The 20,135-nt window shown below is 33.3% G+C and overlaps 1 protein-coding gene across 9 annotated transcripts in view; it reads left to right on the forward strand.

Annotated features, from left to right (window-relative positions):
- Positions 1–20,135, forward strand: part of ATP11A (ATPase phospholipid transporting 11A) — a 212,546-nt gene that overhangs the window by 103,366 nt on the left and 89,045 nt on the right. For all 9 annotated transcript variants that reach the window (XR_007951752.1, XR_007951751.1, XM_051984224.1 and 6 more), the window contains one exon: positions 11,347–11,469. Coding sequence is in view for 7 of the 9 variants with exons in the window: in XM_051984224.1 (XP_051840184.1) it covers positions 11,347–11,469 (123 nt within the window). In the remaining 2 variants the exon portion in view is untranslated. The remainder of the gene's footprint in view (positions 1–11,346; positions 11,470–20,135) is intronic.

Here is a 20,135-nt window from a genome sequence, read left to right on the forward strand (position 1 = left end):
TGTATGTTGGTGTGCAATCATTTTGTTGACTTATTCTTTGTGATTCTACTTGGGTTTTTTTGGGCAAAGATACTCAAATATTTTGCCTTTTCCTTCTCTGGCTCCATTTACAGATGAGGAAACTGAGGCAAACAGGGTTAAGTGACTTGTCCTGGGGCACACAACTAAAAAGTATCGAAAGCCAAATTTGAACTAGAGAAAATGTGTCTTCCTGACTCCAGGCCTGGCACCCTTTCTGGCTATTTGTATACAAAATCAATGTACATTGTTTAGAGAGAGAGAGGGCCCTGGCAGTTGGGAGAAATCAGGAAACATTGGGAAACAAAAATGCTTCATGTAGAAGAAGGAGCTTTTTCATTTCTTCCCTCCACTCCTCCCCCCCCCCCCAAAAAAAAAAAAGCCAGATATCAAGAATAGAATATTAAGAGTGATGGTGATAGAAAATGCCATTTTAACATGTTTCCTAAGGTTGATTTAAAAAAAAAAATCCATTCCTTAATTAGAAAAAATGAGCGTTCTCTACCAACCGTGATGAAGTACTTTTGGAAGGTTCTAAAACTGATTGATTAGAAGCAAGATGATGTCAGAATTGGTATGACTTTTACTGTTTGGAAAAAAAAGAATTCAGAGTATCTGATACACTGTTTTACTGCCCTGATTTGGCCCTGAACCCAGGAGAACAAATACTAGAGGTAGGATTCCAGTGCAGGCCCTTAAGTGCTTTTCCCATCATTACTATTGCTCACTAAACTAGTAGTGGTTTCAAAAGCTCTGCAAGTTAATCAGGAATGAACTACTTGATTATATCCTAAATGGTAATAGGTGACACAGAGAATAATGTGCTTGGGCTTTATTTAGGAAGACATCTTCCCGAGTTCAAATCTGGCATTAGACACTAGTAGCTGTGTGACTTGGGGCAGGTCATCTCACCCTTTTTGCCTTATTTTCTCACAAATGAGGAAAAATGATCTAGAAAGCAACATGGCAAACCACTCCAGTATCTTTACCAAGAAAACCCCAAATAAGAGCATGAGGAATTGGACACAATTGGAAAATGACCAAATAACAGGGAATTGGTTCTGTTTGGCACATTTTCAGTATGAGTTTAAGTAATTTAATATGTGAAAATCTGGATTTACACAATTAATAAGTTAAGAGGTTCTTTACAACAATAAAATAAAAACAAAAGGATTGACAAAGTAATACCTTTAAGTAATGAGCCCTTTCTGGAGCAATTAAAATGACTTGAAAGAATGTTCATTATGTAATTGATTTATATAGCCCCCTGTAGGAGACTAGAGAGAGAAAAAAAGTTTCTTTGATGTAGTTCAATCTGCACATCATTTTTGTTTTTACAATTAAGGATGCTAATAGGGCAATTGGATAATAGTGTGGATGGAGCAGTGGGCTTGGAGTCAGGAAAACTCATCTTCCTGAGTTCAAATCTGTCCTTTACTACTAAGTATCTATGTGACCCTGGGCATATCTCTTGCCTTAAATTTCTTCATATGTAAAATGTGCTAATGAAGGAAATGGCAAACGATTCATCAAGAAAACCCTAAATATGGTTGCAAAGAGGTAGATAAGTCTGAAAAATAATGTGTTTACAATAGCAATGTTAATAATGAATAATATTGCTATAAATTCATAAAACCAAAAATCCATCCAATATCATATCATATGAAATTTATTTTTTTAAAACATTGTAGATCAACAGGACAGTCATCTGGGGGTACAAGGGAGATATTAAGAGTCAGAAAAGGTAACAAGATCTCTTTGATAAGGGGCAGAGATATGCATTTGGGACCATTAAGATGAACAATCCAGGCACTGTTGATGCCGAGCTGGAGGATGAAGACAAGATTCTGCTAAGATTTTTTATCAGAAACTGGAATAGAGTGGCGATTTAAAAGGAGTAGGGAGAGCAAAGTTAATGAGAATTTTGTCATGTTAATTTATTTTAAAACTTCTCAGTATTCATGTTGGAAAAGAAAATGCTCTTCCTAGCTGTGTGACCCTGGGCAAGTCATTTAACCCCAATTGCTTCAGCCAAAAAACAAAAACAAAGAAAGAAAAAAAAAAGAAAAGAAAAATGTTTAATTTCACATATTTAAAGTCGTTTTTGATAAATAACAGCAGAAAAATTTGGAAAATTATTAGTCACACTTATGAGCCTTGAGCAAAAAGCCCTGTCTGAATCTTAGAGCGAACATTGCCATTTGGCGCAAGTGATAAAGATGTGGCTTCCATTTACTTGGTGGCAGCAAACCAAAACTGCAAGTATCACATTGGGAAGGGGCGGTGACTATGAAAAGCTGAAACTCTGTGATTAATGTGACAAAGTGATCGTAAACATCTTTATAATTTCCAGTGGAGCATCATGGAAATTAAAATCTAATTCTGACTATTTAGGATAAAGCTATGTTTGGTAGTATCCAGATTTTTCCCCCAACACCCCCCCCCCAAAAAAAAAAAAAACAGAAGACATACAAAAACACACATGTCCTTTGTCACTTCTATGAAGAATAAGTATGTTAGTAAAAGAGAATGGGGTAGAGAAATAATGGTTAATGGAGAAAATAGCTATATATTTTATTGAAAAAGGAAACTAGATGTTAAAAACATTTTTAAAATCCATTTTATAATTTCTTAACAATTTAACTTTTTGAAATCAAGTGATATCTTGCATGTAGGAAATATTTAATAATGTCTGAAGAATTAAATTTTGTTTTTTAAAAAAATGAAAACCTATTCCCCTTCTGTTATTTTCATCTATGTCCTTATTGTACTGATTACACAGATATAGAACTGGGAAGGACCTCATCTGATGCAACCCCCAAATTTTACAAATGAGGAAACTTGGGAAAGTTGCCCAAGGTCATATAGTTTATAAATAGCAAAGCTAAAATTTGAACTCAGGGCCGATAATTGCAGGCACACTATTCTTTCCATTATATCATAATGCTATTTTCATAACCTGATTGGTAGTAAATTGGGACAACTAAAGAATACTCATTTCATCCCTTTGGATTATCCACAAGCAGTAAATTAGTTAAAGTAATGGAATAAGTTTTGTTGTCTGGTGGGAACCAGCTGCTTTCCAGTTTTCTGCACCACGTTAATTCAATCTGTCCGGGAGGGTAAGACCCTGGATTTCTGATCCAAACAGAAACATTTGCTCTTTATATTCACTCTGAACCAATCAGGACCCATACAGTGACCAAGTGGGGCTTGCCTAGAGCCTATTGTTGGTCAGTTAATGAGAACCAGCGTGATTTGGTTTATTGGTCCTCATTAGTAAGCCCCAAGATACCTTGAAAAGTTTCAGTGATCAAAATTTACATTTCTTTGGGGAGAGCACTTGCTGGTAAGGGTATGTTACCGGGTGTGGACAGAAGGAAAGGAAAGGAAGGAAAAAAAGGAAGAAAAGAAAATTGAGTCCCCAGTAGGGCAGCTCCTATTACTTCTCATAGGACAAACAGAAATTACAACCACATTAATTAGTAATTAGGAACAACATCATATGGCCCACCTACTCCATTATTGCCACTAAAGAAAAAGGACAGCATTAGCTCTTATCAAGTTCCATATTACAAAAATTCCAACTCATAGCATTTCAAAGGCAGTCTTCTAGAGATATTTCTGGTTTGAGTATGCTTTTTAAAAAATTATTAGATAGAGAATCTCAAATTCTATTTAAAGAAATTCATCATATATTCATGGTCTTGTTCTCAGATGCTAGGAAATAGTAGGGATTAATTTTTAACTAAATACTTTTACACACACTTTGAAAGCCTTACTTTGAGTATCTTTTGAAATGGAATGTACCTTAGTACTTGAATGGATAGGAGTTTAGTAATATTTGAAAGAAACTTGCTTCTCCAGTTAAGCAGTTTATTGGCACTGCCCTGTATTAGAGCATACCAAATTATAGTCTTTCCTTAACAAATATCATGTGTTACCTAGTTCTCCCTGCCCTTTGTGCCTTTGCACAAAGATTTACAAGAAGCGGTATGACTAGACCTATGTATCTAAAATTGATTTTTCCCATCCATGAACCAACAGTAATTAAAAAATGAGTTCCAATATTGGTTTGCAGACAGCTATATTCTGTAGTTTCATTCAAAGCTATAGTGATTAGCCACTGTTTTTTTCCTTTTGGCCCTTGTTTCCTCATTTATATGCTGTTTGAGATTTAATTTATGGGGATGGTGATTGAATTGAAAACAGTCTTTTTCTTTATTCATATTGTCTACACATTCTGAGGAAGGCCTGGGAAAATAAAATGGGAGGGAAATTCATAAAGTCTTAGATTTGAAGAGGGTCTCTTGTTTGAACCATGCACAACTCTGTGGCATTCCTGACAGATAGCCATCCAACCTTTTGTTGGAGTATCTACACTGATGATTCCTGAAATGTGCCATTATTGTTTTGGTCTGCTGTAATTTTTAGGAAATTTGATCAGCCTGGGCATCAGTTAGTTGTTTCTAGGGAACTTATGCTTTTGTTTCTAAGTGTTGAAAAATCAATCCTTTAAGAGAAATGGCAGTTTTCCTATTGAATCCAATTTATCAAAGATAGGTAGTATATATTTTGCTCAAAGTCACTGAAGCCCTTATTATCTTCAAATCAGTGTGGAAGAGGAAAAAAGAAATATCCCATTCTTTCCTCAAGAAGTAGATTCTTTCACTGCATGAGATTCCATGGTATCACTATGGAATCATAGTGAACAAAAACAAATTTTGTAATTTAGGAAAAAGAAAACTTACCTCTGAAAATTATGAAATTACATAACCATTTTTATTTTTTGAGAGTTTTGCTGTCCTTTACTATAAAATCCATTCATGTTCAAAAAAGAAACATGAAAAACAATGTTCTAGATAGTTAAATAATTTCATGTTTTAAATAAAACTAACATTTTAATTTTATTTAACATTTTATGTGTTGCCAATTACATATAAAAACAATTTTAATTTTTTTTCAACTTCAGAATTCCAAATTCTCTCCCTCCTTCTTTCCCTCACATTGAGAAGATAAGCAATTTGACATAGGTTTTACATGTTTGTAATCATGCAAAATATATTTCCATATAAGTCATTCTGTGAAAGAAAAGACAGACCAAAAAACCCCAAGAAAAATAAAAAGTACTTTTCATCTGCATTTAGGCTTTACCAGTTCTTTTCCTGGAGGTAAATAGCAGCTTTTATCATAAGTTCTTCAGAATTGTCTTTAATCATTGTATTGTTGAGAATAGCTAAGTTATTATAGTAGATCATGATACTATTGTATATTTTGTATTACTGTTACTGTGTACAGTGTTTTTCTAGTTCTGCTCATTTCACTTTGCATCAGTTCATTCAAGTCGTTTCATGTTTTTCTGAGAGCATCCTGCTCATCATTTCTTAAAGCACAAAAGTATTCCATCATAATTTTATACAACAACTTTTTTGATCATTCTCCAATCAATAGATATCCCCTCAATTGCCAATTCTTTCCCACTACCAAAAGATTAGCTATAAATATTTTTATGCACATAGATCCTTTTCCTTTTTTTTTTTTTTAATCTCTTTGACATACAGGTAGTGGTATTGCTTGGTCAGAGGGCGAGTATGTATGGTTTTATAGTCCTTTGGGCATAGTTCCAAATTGCTCTCCAGAATTTCACCAGTAATACATTAGTGTTTTAATTTTCCCACATCTCCTCCAACATTTGTCATTTTTATTTTCTGTTATATTAGCCAATCTGACAAGTATGAGGTAGTAACTCAGAGACTTAATATATTTTTAACTCAACAAGTATTAAAGCATACAAATCAATGGTTTAAAATATATTAAAATGAGTGCCTGTATTTTCCTCTCATTAATTATCTAAAGTTATCAAACTGCTAGTTCCATGCTTAACTTTTAACAATTATACTGTTCATTGCTTAAGGTTATTGACTGTGGAGTAATTTGGTTTGTATATATGCTTAATTATTTAAGCTCTTATCATCATTGCCAAGTGTTACATTTTAGTGTATGCTGAATTTAACATATTTATATATTAAAGAACTCCAGATACAGAACAAAGTGAAAGTAGGATACAACTGATGCTGAAGAATTAGTTCATTAGTTGCAAACTCTACTGGAAAGTAACCCATCTGTCTATGTATTTAAATTGAGCATAAATTTCTTACATATGCTGGCAAAATATTTGAGTTTATTCATAATGAATGTGTAACAGAATTTTTTTCACTTATAGTTACTAAAAGAACATTGAATTAAGCAGAGGAGTCTGTATACTCATAAGGCTAATATTATTCACTCTTGTTTTTCCATATTGATGACATAGATAGTACTTAATATACTATTGGAGATAGGAGCAAAAGTTTGTTTTTATACGCACACAGGCAGAGATCTTTTTTTCTTAAACATCTACTATTTGTCCTTTTTGACAGGGCAAACTAGATTTAAAAATCAGCTTCAATATCTTTCTGTTCCTGGAAGAACCATTAAATAATAACTTAAAAGTGTTGAGATAGTTTGACCCAAATAAAGTCCCCAATAGCTGAAATATAGAGTTTTTCAAGAAGGGTTAAAAATTTGGAAATCACAGTATTGGATTAACAAAGATTCATAACATTTCAAAACAGGAAAGATAAAAGGTCATATCTGATCATTGAATTTTACAGGTAAGAAAGTTAAGATCTCAAAGAGATTGTGGATTTGTCCAAAATTACAGCACATAGTTAGATCCTTAAGGCTGGGATACAAGTCTCCTAACTCCTAGTATTCTTTACATACTTTTGTATGTATCTTTGTAGATATCTTTAAGGCAGGTATAAAAACTTCACATAATCACTTTGTTTTGCCATGTATTCTGTGGAACTTACTGCATTTAGTCTATGCTGTTCTCAACTTTTGTTGGCACATAAGTATTTTTAGTAGGCTCTTGATCTCATTGGCAATTGTACTCCCATATCATACTACCTCACAGTTTATCCCACACTTTCTCAGCAAGTGTGACTCTTGATTGTGTCCTGCTTCCATAAAATCTCAATCGTCAATCTACCTATTCTGGGGTGAGGCTTCCCTTTATATCTTTTACCATTCAGTGATAGTGAATGCCTGCAAGCATCCTCTCCCTTGTTTTCATTACATAATTGACCCATCTCTTTTTATGATTACATATTCCTGTAGCCAATTTTTAAACTAGCTTTTTATTTTCAAAATACCTGCAAAGATAGTTTTCAATATTCACTTTTACAAAACCTTGTGTTCCAAATTTTTCTCCCTCCTTAGCTCCATCCTTTCCCCTAGACACCAAGACATATTCTTCTATACATATTTCCACATTTATCATGCTGCACACACACACACACACACACACACACACACACACACAATTAGCTCAAACAGGAAAAAAAAATGAGAAAGAAAAAAAGTAGGCAAATAACAAAAAAGGTGAAAATATTGTGTTATGATCCACATTCAGTCCCCAGTTCTGGATGCAGATGGCTCTCTCCATCACAGTTCTATTGGAATAGGCCTGAATCACCTCATTGTTGAAAAGACCCATGTCTGTCAGAATTGATCATCACATAATCTTGTTGCTATCTCTGGGTTCTACTCACTTCACTTAGCATCAGTTCATGTAAATCTCTTCAGGCCTCTCTGAAATCATACTCCTGATCATTTCTTATAACACAATAATATTCTATAACATTCATATACCATAATTTATTCAGCCATTCTCCACTGATGGGTATACATTCAGTTTCCAGTTCCTTGATTTGTTGCCACCTCTTGTGAACAAGTCATCAACAGTAAGACACTAGAATACTTAAGAAATTGTGGTTTTTCATGATTTGAAGTATTACTTCTGTTTTTTTTTTAAAGATTTAATTTCTAATTTGCTGTTTTTTCTTACTTATTGAGTATGTAGGTTGAGACAGCATAGATTTAAATAATTGTAAAGAAAAAATCAAGGGCAACTAGGCAGCACTGGGTCTGAAGTCAGGAAAACTCATCTTCTTGAGTTCAAATTGTGCCTCAAACACTTACTCTGTGTGACTCTGGGCAAGTCCCTTAACCCTGTTTTCCTCAGTTGCTCATCTGTAAAATGAACTGGAGAAAGAAATGGCAAATCGTTTCAGTGTCTGTGTCAGGAAAACATCAATAGTCGAATGATCCTTGAAGATCTTATATCTGGGCACACCAAAAAATCATTTTATAATTCCTAACTTTTCAAAAGATAGAAAAGGTAGAAAAGTTTTAAGTGATATTATTACTGCAGTAAAATATAATTATTTTTTTCTTGCTAAAGCAATCACTTTTTGGTTTACATATCCTAATGCTAACAGCTGAAGAACTCAAGTTGAAATGTATCTTAACTTATGTTCTCCTAAAATTGTTCAGTCTATTGAGCTTGCAACTATTAATAGAAACACATAATATGTAGCTTTGTTTATGGTTCTTTGGCTGTAACTTTTAGTGGGTTATTAAGAATAGAGAAGAAAGAATAGATCTCATTGTTCAAAACAATGCTGATATAGACTTCACTCTTTCCCATTAGGCAGGTGTTATTTCTTAAATGAAGTGTAACATCCTGTAACAACCTGGACATATAAAAGGAATGATTTGTGTAAAGCACTCTTTGTGAGGTAATTTTGGTCCACATTCCCACATAATAATACAAGTAGAAAAGAGCATTTCAGAACTCCTATGTCATCTTCCTGTCCCTTTCCTATTTGTAGTCTTTTATGTACTATATTTATGTACTATATTTATGATCTTATTGTGTATATCACAGCCTTTTGTATTCTAATAACACTTCAGGAGAAGACCCATTACTTCTTGATGAGTGTATATAGCTTTTAGGTCATATGTATATTATACATAATCATATTCACTTTCCTTTTGGATGACTAGAAGTCCCAGTGCCTCTCAGGATATAATTAGGATCAATTTTCTGATTAAAAGAACCAATGAGATTTTCTCCTTCATCATGGATCACTTTTACCAAATCCATAATATTGTCTTTAAAAAGGGCCCGGGTTTGTGAGAAGTATTATGCCATCAGTTTGGCCTTATAACAAAGAAGGGGAAAAGTAAGTCAAGATGTGTTTTTCCTTTGATGTGTATAGATATGTCTTTGATGTTCCTAGTAATCTTTAAGGAAATTTTAAAATTCCTAGAGCAATAATCAAGTGAAGAATGGTTTCAGTTTTGTCTTTGGAAAACAGCCTGACACAGAGAGCATCCTCAGACTTAGAAAGAAACAAGTTCAAGTTCTGCCTTTATACTTATTGGCTCTGTGACCTTAAATAAATCATTTAACCTCTCAACATCAACTTCCCACCCCTACCAAAAATGTATTTTCCAATTTGCATTTAACAAATGTTTATTTGTCTTGAATTACATTTATCTAACCGATAAATATTTATTAGATTCTTGCCATATAAAGACACGCTACTAGAAATTACAATGTGCAATTTTTAAGAAGCCTTTGTAGTCTGGTAGTGGAGGTTAAGTTATATATGCAGTGGACTTATAAGCAAGTCATAAGACATGCTAATAAAATAATTGTCCAAACACACAGAAATTCTCTCTGATTTGTCAGAATGATTGTTACCAAAGCCAGCTTGTGTTAAGTTTCATGGAGTAACAGGATTTTGAAGGCAGAAATATTAGTCTCAATTTTTCATATTATAAATGGCTGTTTCTACTTTTGCTTCGATCACTCTCCATCTTTTTCTCCTTTACTGCCAGAACATGCATGAATCTATTAATGTCAGTTTTTTTCAAAACCCTTCATTGAGAAACCCTGTTGTTTATGGAATGAAGTCCCAACTGTTAAGCCATTTCTAGACTCATTTGCCAAATTCTATACACTAGTCAAATTAGATTCCTTGTTGAAGTGTCCATGAACAATCAAATATTTTTCATTTCTGCACTACATCTATTTAAGATTAACGTCTCCTCCCCATTCTTCAATTGCTCCAATATCTCCTCCTGAAGATAGATATCCCTGTTTCCCTTTTAATGCTCAGTCCAGATGACCTTTCTTTTCTCAGAATACACATAATCTTGTTTATAATATTCTATAGATTGTGTTATGACTAGATGATCTCTAGGATCTCTTCCAACTTTAACAGTCAATGCTTTTATTTTTATAAGCTCTAGAAAAGGAAATGGCAAGCCATTCCAATATCTTTGCCAAGAAAACTTCCAAAGGGGGTCACAAAATCAGACCCAAGTCAGCAATAACATTTAGCTTTTGTACCATATTTGCATAAGTATAATAAGTACTTAGCTAATATTTGTTTCTTACTTACATTAAACGATTATGGTTCTTTCTTAAGTATAAATAAATCAACAATTGTAAGTACTATTATACAGGTCTAAAGCTAATTTTTTAACCAAAGTGTTTTTTTTTTTTTCATTGAAATTAATTCTCTACCTTCTTCTGTATTGGACATTCAGATCCTACTGGGATAGGGAATTTGTGAGTTTTTTATTTTGTTGTGATTAACTTTGGGAGGAGCAGAGTAATTTTTAGTTTATTCATGAAAATCAAAAGATAGTATAGTTAATGGAAATCTAACAATAATAATTTTAATCAGTGACTTCACCATTATTTTCTAAGGCTTTTGTCAGAAATTCATAGAATGTTAGGACTGGGATGATCATCCAGTTTTACAGAGTGACTATTTTTTGTTTTGTTTAGTTTATAATTTTTATTCATTTATTTAGCATTTTATTTTCTCCCAGCTACATGTAAAAGCAGCTTTTAACATTCATTTTTAAAGCAATATTTTGTTATTGCATTCCATTTTAAAAGAAATTGTTTCTTTTAGATATATGTAATAAAATAATGTTGCCATCCTTGTTTATGAGAAAACTGAATTGTCAACTGTGAAAAGAAGTTTTGACTACTTACTCTTATATATTTGTATCTCTTTGCATGTCTCATTGAAGAAGTCAGACAATGATTTGAAGAACCTAAACCTTAAAAAAAATTTATTTAGTATTTTATCTTCTCCTCAGTTAACATGTAAAAACAATTTTTAACATTTGTTTTTAAACTTTGAGTTACAGATTCTCTCCCCAAAGAAGCTAAAATTTGATTACTGGGATTAAAGGTAGTTCTTATATTAGGGATTCCAAGGGTTACATCTCAATCAGCTGCATTTTCTCCTTCTCTTCCACTTTTTGGGTGGGTACTTAAGTGAAGAGATTGATATTTCTCTGCCAATGTCCCAATCAACCAAAAATATTACAACTGTCATTGGACTTACCTGTCTTACTTTTAGTACTTATATTTTGAGTAACTTGTGTTGATGTTTGATGTTTCTTATTTAACAGTGTGCTGGAGAAGAGAATTGGGTTGATAATCGGACCATCTATGTCGGACACAAAGAACCCCCTCCAGGTGCTGAAGCATACATTCCACAGAAATATCCAGATAATAGAATAGTCTCTTCCAAAGTAAGTGTTAACAACTACATATTTATTATTTTTGAACTCATTTTTTTCAATGAACAAATATTGATTTTTCTCTCAGTTTCACATCTTTTCCCAAAAATTCTCCCAAAAAATGAAAAGGAGAAGAAAGATCCTTGTAACAAATATGTGGTCAAGCAAAAAAAATCCCATATTGGTCATGTCCAAAAATGTATTGTGTGCCTTAATTCCTTCACCCTCTCCATTAGAAAGTGGATAACATGTTTCATTGGTGGTAAAATAATTTATAAGTAATTTAATTTGGCAACTTTATAGTAAAGGTGAATGCTAAGATGAACAATAGGTACTATCTATGGAATGGAGAGTTCAATAATGAGTATTTATGAGAATTAATTTTTTTCCTCTTACTCTTCAAGATAATATATTTGTTAAAACTATTTTGTAATAAATTTTCTTTACAATGTATAAATAATATTTAAAACCATATGATTAAGGTAAAAGTTGGAATGTGGACATTGTTGGCCCTATGGAGGGAAAAGTACCTTTCAAAGATATAGGATGCTTTGGAATGATTCCCAGACTTTGACACCTGATTCAGTTTCTTGAGCCTATTTGCTCTTTATATATCTTTCCTATCTGACATGTCCAGAAGCATTTGTTCTTCATTTTCCCCATTTTCTCCCAAATACTTAATATACCTCCCATTTTGTCTCAGTCCTTTGAGATTGCTTTTTTTGGGGATTTAGATTTCCAAACAAGCAAAGTGGTAAGTGATAATAAAAACAGTAAACCTTGAGCATATTTTAAATCACAGCAAGAAATTGCTTTAACCTACAGCCTCCATGAGGAAAATAAGGAAGAGATAGTGTGTGTGAGACAAAGAAACACCCATATTAAAGTCTCTGCATTCAGTTGGATCTCTGGAAGATAGGATACTAATGTGTCTTAGCCCAAAAGAAGAGAAGGACTCATCAGCACCAGTTTTATTCTAGGTTCTTGCTACTCTTCCCAGTTGGATATGCAAGACCACAGAAGAAAGCCAAATGCCTTATTAAAAGAACTGGGTTTGGCTCAGGAGATTCTGATTATTTTCTCTGTTATTATAGGCAGGTGTTAGTTATGAAACTGACCATTTCTGGAAAGAAAATACCAAATTGTGTATGAGAGGAGGAATGGATGGGAGGAATGTCCATAATGGAGTACTAAATGGAAGATCTAGCCATGTCTAGAATAGAGATAACCATTTTAGAGGGCTAGTTAGTTCAGTGCACCAGCGTGTTATTAAAAAATCAAAGACATTAGTATTAGAGGGATCCCACTGATTTCTTTGCTATACACTTCAGACTGCACATTATAAAAATAGGACTTTGTCACAAAGAACTGTTTAAGTTGCCAGGGGAATTTTAAGAAAGATCTATAGATTTTATCAAGTTAATTTTATCAGAAAACTCAAGAACAGGAACTAATAATTTGGAAGTCTTTGTACTTTTAGAAAAGATAGACTGATTAAATATTCAGACTTTTAGAGAATGTGTAAAGTGTCCTTGACTCCTAAGAGTTTTTCCACTTGAGAGAGGTTAAGGAGTGGGGCGGAGTACACAAAAGACTCTTATCTCTGTCTTAGATTCAGGAATGGAATTGTGATCCTAATTCAAGGGTGCTTTGAATGGTACAATGGAACATTCAAATGAACGATAGTCTGTAATTTTAAAAATTATACAGATAATCTTGTTCATGCCAGGAAAGCCCTTGGAAAGATTAAAAACTGGACGTTTGGGTTGCTAAAGAACCTTTTGTTTATTGCCTAAGTTTTCCTTGGGCTAAATAAATCAAGAATTTTTAATAAGATAACTCTTTTTATGAAAGAATTCACAGTAAGATTCCTTTGAATAGTAAGAGCTTTAAATCCTCTTGAAAAGAGATTATTTGATTTTTTTAAAGTTTTGCTGATTTTTTTTAACACACTCATTTCTTATTAAATTTATGATCCTCTGTCCATCAGTTGAAGTCCTCCTCTTCAATAGATAATTTATTAAGTATCTCCTGTATACATTAGGCACCAAGAGGCATGTGTGTGTATGTCTATAAATATAGAGAGTAGGAAAGGTGGAAGAGAGAATCGCTTAAAGACCCTGGGTTGGCTAACCCACAAAAGTTGACCAGTACTGTACCTAAACTTATATAATTTTATAGAATTGGAGCTAGAAGGAACCATAGAGATTGCTTACAGATGAAAAAATTTAAGATTACCCAGCTGTTGTCACAGTTGTCCCAAGTCCCAAGACCAGGCCTCAGATGGCTATGAGTGGGGGCTGCAAGTTATTGTTGGGGATGTCTGTTCAGGAACATGGGCAAGCTGGTCATTCAGGGCTCAACAGGGAAGCAAGAAAGACAGATGGGAAAGGACACAAAGCCAACCCTATGTATAAGAGAGTATAACAAAGTAACAAGAGTTACTTTTTTATAGAGCAGCTTTGGTTTGACTTTGTTCATTTAAAATCTCTATTACTTTACACTTTGCCCAAGAAACATTCCTTGAAAGATTTTCATGAAATTCAGAATTCTACTTTATTCTCTCTCTGTTTGCTTCTACCCCCTTGAATTTTTTTTTCCTGGAAGTTTATATTTTTTGAAGTATGGACAGATTCAGGAGACATTGAAAACAGTATGTCTCATAATGTATGTGATTTGAAGAGACAAAGGTGTCCTAGAATAAATAGTATGATGGTTGTCCTTAGTCAGGAAGAATGGTTCAAAGTTCATTTCGGATATATACTGGCTGTGTAATTTTGGACAAGTCATTGAACTGCTCAGAGTGTCTCTCAAACAGTTCTCTAAGATGATGTAACAGAAAAGTTAAGGATTCTTATTGGTATAATAAGATTATTTGCCTGGGATCTTCCGACACCAAAGAAACACAAGTCCAAACCAAAAATTAATTTTGAAGTATATATCTCAAATATATATAATAAAATATCAGATTGAGCCTTTATTGCAAAACATGCCCTTTTCTTAGTTCTGAAAATTCTTTTTAAATCATTCCTTCTGAATCACATGTATTGGCAAGTCGTAATTGTTTTTTAATTTTTTTGAATTTGAAAATTGAATTTTTTTCTTCACAAATGAGAAAGAAACCATAGTCATATCTGAATTTATTCTGTCTGTAAATAAAATAGTGATCAGTTTCCAGGATATTTTTAGGAATATTAGATCTGTTTACAAATAAACAATTGTTGGGGATTTGCATTTTTTTAGCTGCTATTGATAAGAATTAATTTTTGGTAGCTCTCCAGTCTCAATGTCATTCAGTTATAGTTGTTGTTGTCAATAAGTCAACAAATTTATTAGTGCGCCAAACATTGTCATAAGGTCTAAGGCTATGAAGAAAGCAAAAGACAGACCCTGCTCTTAAGGAATTCACAGTCTAATGAGAAAGGCAACATACAAACAATTATGTAAAAATGAGTGCAATACAAGCTTCTTGTAAAAGGTGCAATTTTGAGAGACGGAGAGAGAGAAAGAGAGAGAGGGGGAGGGGAGAGAGAGGGAGAAAGAGAGAGAGAGGGAGAGAGAGAGAGAGAGAGAGAGAGAGAGAAGAAGGAAGGGAGAGAGGGAAGGGGAAAGAGAGAGAGAGAGAGAGAGAGAGAGAGAGAGAGAGAGAGAATAAAGGAGAGACAGAAGGAGGGAAGAGAAACAGAAAAGATAGGGAGAGGTTGTGAAGGATTTTTTCAAATGGTTTTACATTTTAATCTGAAGATGATCCCGAAGAAGCAATAGAGTTTGTTGGATGTGGAGGTGACATAATCAGACTTGTGCCTTAGGGTGATCCACTTTGGCAGCTGATTGTATGACCTGCAGTGGGGAGAAATTTGTGGCAGAGAGAGGAAGCATCATATTATTGCATAATATCACATGAAGTGGGATGATGGAGTGAAAGGAGAGAAGGGGACATATACAAAAAATATTACAAAGATAAAAACAGTAACCCATAACAGATTAGAAATGGAGGGAGGGATGTTATTTGAGAGGCAGCTGGGGGCACCATAGCACTTAACTTTCTGAGTTCAAATCTGGCCTCAGATACTTAACAGCTGTGTAACTCTGGCCAAGTCACTTTACCTTGTTGCCTCAGTTTCCTCATCTGTAAATTGAGTTGGAAAATTCATTTTTATCTTTGCCAAGAAAATTCCAAATGGAGTCACAGAGTCTGACAAAACTAAAAACAACTGAACACCAATGGGGTGTGTGTGTGTGTGAGAGAGAGAGAGAGAGAGAGACAGAGGAGAGAGGAGAGAGGAGAGGGAGAGAAAAAGGATCAATAATGGCTCAAAGATAGATCAAATTATGCTATTCTGGATATCTTTGTTTATAAACTACACTCCAATTAAATTATGTAATACTCGAGATTTGATTTACACTGATAAAAGTGGGTCAGCTGTTCTAATACTATTGAATTTTTCTCATTGTCAGGATTAAAGATAAAGATAATATGTATGAAAGCACTTTGAGGGGGTGAGTTGTCTTTTTTTTCAACATTAAATCAAGGCAATATAGTAAGTGTGTCAACACACAATATAAATATGCAGCAGACCCTTTTGATTTCTTTGCTTCATTATTACGAGAAAACCTCCTTATACCATTCTAATAGTTTGGACTACCTGAGATTGCAAATATTAACTACATTAAGTCATAAATTGTCAGTATTGTAGCAGAAACAAGAAGAGAAAGCATAATTATAGCTGTGTTGTTTAATGATAAATTGGACCGTTTAAATTGCTCAGTTTTTTTTTAAAAAAAGTTTATGATTGGTCCTCTCTATTGTTTTACTAGTTCAGGTATTCGGAATAAAAATCCTATACCATTTTTAATTTTGCCCTAACCCTAACCCTAATCTCAAATAAATTAAACAGATTCTTTTTTCCCCCTTCTTAATTTACCATAGAGAATTTTAAAAAATTTTCTTTTTTTGATCAGTTTAATATCAATGTCAAGATAATTGTGATCTTATCATTGTGGGTATTCTTTCCAACAGTGAATATTGTAGCCCAGCTAGGCAGTAATAGATTATCTTTATGAATTACTGAGGCCAAAAAGTAAGTCATTCCTGTTGGCTAATCTTTTAGTTACAAGCCTTACCTCCTAACTTAACTAGTCTGGTCCTGATACATTGATGTCCTATGTTGAAGTCTTTCCCACTGGAACATAATCCAGGAGAACTTATATTTCTCTTTCCAGTGATCTGAATTAAGTTCCATATCTAGATTAGGCATGAAAATAGGATGTTTATGGAGGGATCTTATTAACAATATCTATAGCAATTATGCAATATTCCAGAATTTGTGGTTAGTTATCATGCAGATTCTGACTTAGCAGCATATTGAATTGTTTAAGTGGTGTCTGACTCTCGTGACCCCATTTGGGATTTTCTTGGCAAAGATAATGGAGTGGTTTGCCATTTCCTTTTCCAGCTCATTTTACAGATGAGGAAATTGCAGACTTGCCCAGGCTATAGCTTGTAAAAGTCTGAGGCCAGATTTGAATTGGGGTTCTCCCGACTCCAAGAATGGAGCTCTTAACAGAGCAATTTTCAAATAGAGAAACATAGGTATTTCTGGCATAATCCAGCCAGTATATTCATAAGATTCAAAGTTTTATAGAATAAGTTTTGATGAAAATCTTTGCTTTTTTTGCCCTTGTTAGATACTGTATAATTTATTTTAGAGATTTAAAATGTCTGTTAACCCGAGGATAATAAATATGGAAGTTGGTAGAATAAGAAGACTATATAGTTTCAGGCTTTCTTTATCATCAGGGCATGACAACTTTCTTAGCTAAATTTAGCTTATAATGAATTCTTTTTAATTAATTATTAATTAGCTTATAATATAATTCTTAGCTTAAATTTCTTAGTTAAATAGAAGGGGTAAAGTTGAGATTTTATTTATCAGTACACATCCACACACAGATATACACACAGAGAGAAGAATATAAGTTGAGGCATTGATCCTTAATTTCTGTATTTTCCCAAGTATTCTCTTAAAACAGGAAACAGGATTTTTTTAAAACTGTGACTAATTTATGAGAAATTAATAGCTAAACAGAAAAGGAATATCCAACTTTTTTTTTCTTTAAAAAGACCTACTAATAAGTGACTTGTCCAGGGTCACATAACTAATAAGTCTCCTAGGTTGGATTTGAACTTGGGTCTTCCTGAGAAGAGTGCCAACTCTGGTGCTCTTTAAACATAGTGCCACCCACCACAGTATTTGCTTTTAGCCAAGTCCAAGAATGAAAGGGGTTTCTTTATTTATGAATCAGGTTTTACTATTATCAAGCCTTTGCACATTTTTCTCCTTACATATAAATCTTTTTTAATGTTTCTAGTTATTTTTAATATAGAGATATTTGTATCTGTATATCTCAACTTGATACTTTTTCTCTTATTTCATGTCTTATTTTTCTTATCAAGTTTAATACTTTGTCTTATAACTTGATTTCAGTAAAGTATTATTTCAACAGATTTTAAGAAAGAGAAATCAGTGACAAATGCTTATCATTCTATGAAAAAAAAAACTAGGGAAATATTTTTTGGTTTGCTTGCTTGCAGTCACTGTTTTTTACTTCAATTTTTTAATTATGAACTTCACAAGCTTCAGCAATCATGGATATTGAAATATGCATGGAAGGGAGAATTATATTTGAAATTGAAAACTTCTCTTATGTACCAATTTTTAAAGGCTATATTAAATCTGACCCCATAGTCACCAGTCTGTCTTGATCTGGTTAGAAGAGACATTCTTATAAAATATAGACAACACTCACAATCTCAAGGTCACATAATAGGCTCAAAGTAAATTTTGAAGCTTTTTCTTTAATTTCCAATAAAACATCAGTAACGGGACTGTGATGGCTCGAAAACAATGAGAGAGGAGAATAAGCAGTTGTGCATGGACCTCTCCCTCCTCTGAGGAGCCTTCCATTTAAGTAGAGACCCCTGGGCCTGGAAGGGGAGCCTGGCAGCCCAACTACCTTGCTGGTGTCTCTATGGAAAACCTAGGCAGTCTTAGAGCTCAACTGGTAGAGGAGTCAGATTTCCACAAGCTTTATTTGAAATAATCAGAAAAGAATGTAGAATTAAAATTGAACTTCTATTTGAAAAATATTTGCATCCTCAAAGCTTAATCTTGGATCATTATATCCTACTCAGTCTCTTATGTATTTAGTGAATGTCTCTCTTCTCTCTGCCCAAGGGCATCTTACCTTTAGTAAACTTGCTGTCCAGTGGGGTAAATAACACTAACATAAATGAAATAACTGTAGGATGTCAAGATAGTTTATAGTGGGTTCTTTTTGTGCTATATATTTCTAAAGTATAGGCAAGGGGAAAATCAATATGGAAAGGTCTTGGGAAGGCCTTCATTGTGGAACTGAAATTTTGAAAGCAGCTTGGAGGCATTGGGTAGTTTGATGTATAGTGGGGGATCTGGATTTGGAGTTAGCAGACCTGCATCCTAGCTGTGTTGTAGTGGAATTGGACAAGCCATGCTCTGAGTTTCTAAAGGTAATGGAGAATGGCAACCATTTCATTGAACTTTTCTGGAAATATTGCTGAGTTGAACAACTGGAAACTGAAGGATAAAACATTTTTTACTATACATGTATGATAATATTTATTTGAAAGCCAACAATCCTAAGTATTGTCAATGGCTTTATAGTCTCTGTACTGGTTATGGATTTTACTTATATTTTAAAGTGACATTATTTGAGATTATTGTGCAAATGCAAAAAGTCCAACTCAAATAAACTTGAGTTTTGTGGTGGTTAAATATTAGGGAAAGTGTTATATTGCTTAGTTGGTAAAGAAAGCGAGACATTGTTTTTTTCAAGTTATTAATCTCCACTATGATGTTCAGCATATGATTTAAAAAAAAGCTATTATCAAAGTAAAATTTTTTAGAATAGTCTTTTGCTTTGAAAGTAAGAATTCAATAAATATACAATTTATTAAAGTATGGGAGCCAAATCATGTTTTTGAGTTATTCTGAAAGTTGTTCTAGTAAGGAATCTTTGATAAATTTTCAATAAAAAATTTATATAATACTCATTGTTTGGAAATAGTTTTTAGAATAAGGTAGAAATCATGTGAAAGGCAATTTTTGTTTTGCTTTTTGAATTTCTCAAAATTACTTCTGTGTTATTCACAATATGGTTTTTAACAGTAGAAATAACTATTCTGAGATTCTTAATTTTATAACTTTATAATTTATCATATTACTTAATTTCAAAATTATAGCTATTAGTTAATTGTAGAAATGGCTATCTTATTTTAGTTACCTTGAATTTGTTTCAGTTAGCTGGAATTTAACATTTCAAATTCTACAGTAAAGTATGGGAAATTTATCCTTTGTCTCTCACACCCTGCTTCTTGTCATTCTTTATTGCTATGTCTTTTGTCTGTGCACACACACAACTTTTAGCTACTTGGGTGCAATGAGCATTTCATTTTTTTATTTTTGTATCCTTGGGTTTTTTTTTAAACATAATAAGCATTTCATTTTGAATTTCTGCTGTCGCATGAATTTTTACTTAAGTTCTCAAGATTTAAACTATAACAAGTAGTTTTTTTATCATTTGAAAATACAAATTGATCAAGCCTCAATGAGCCTCATTTGATTTTCAATTGGTAACTG

This window comes from Antechinus flavipes, chromosome 3, assembly GCF_016432865.1.
Source record: "Antechinus flavipes isolate AdamAnt ecotype Samford, QLD, Australia chromosome 3, AdamAnt_v2, whole genome shotgun sequence".
Classification (NCBI taxonomy): domain Eukaryota; kingdom Metazoa; phylum Chordata; class Mammalia; order Dasyuromorphia; family Dasyuridae; genus Antechinus; species Antechinus flavipes.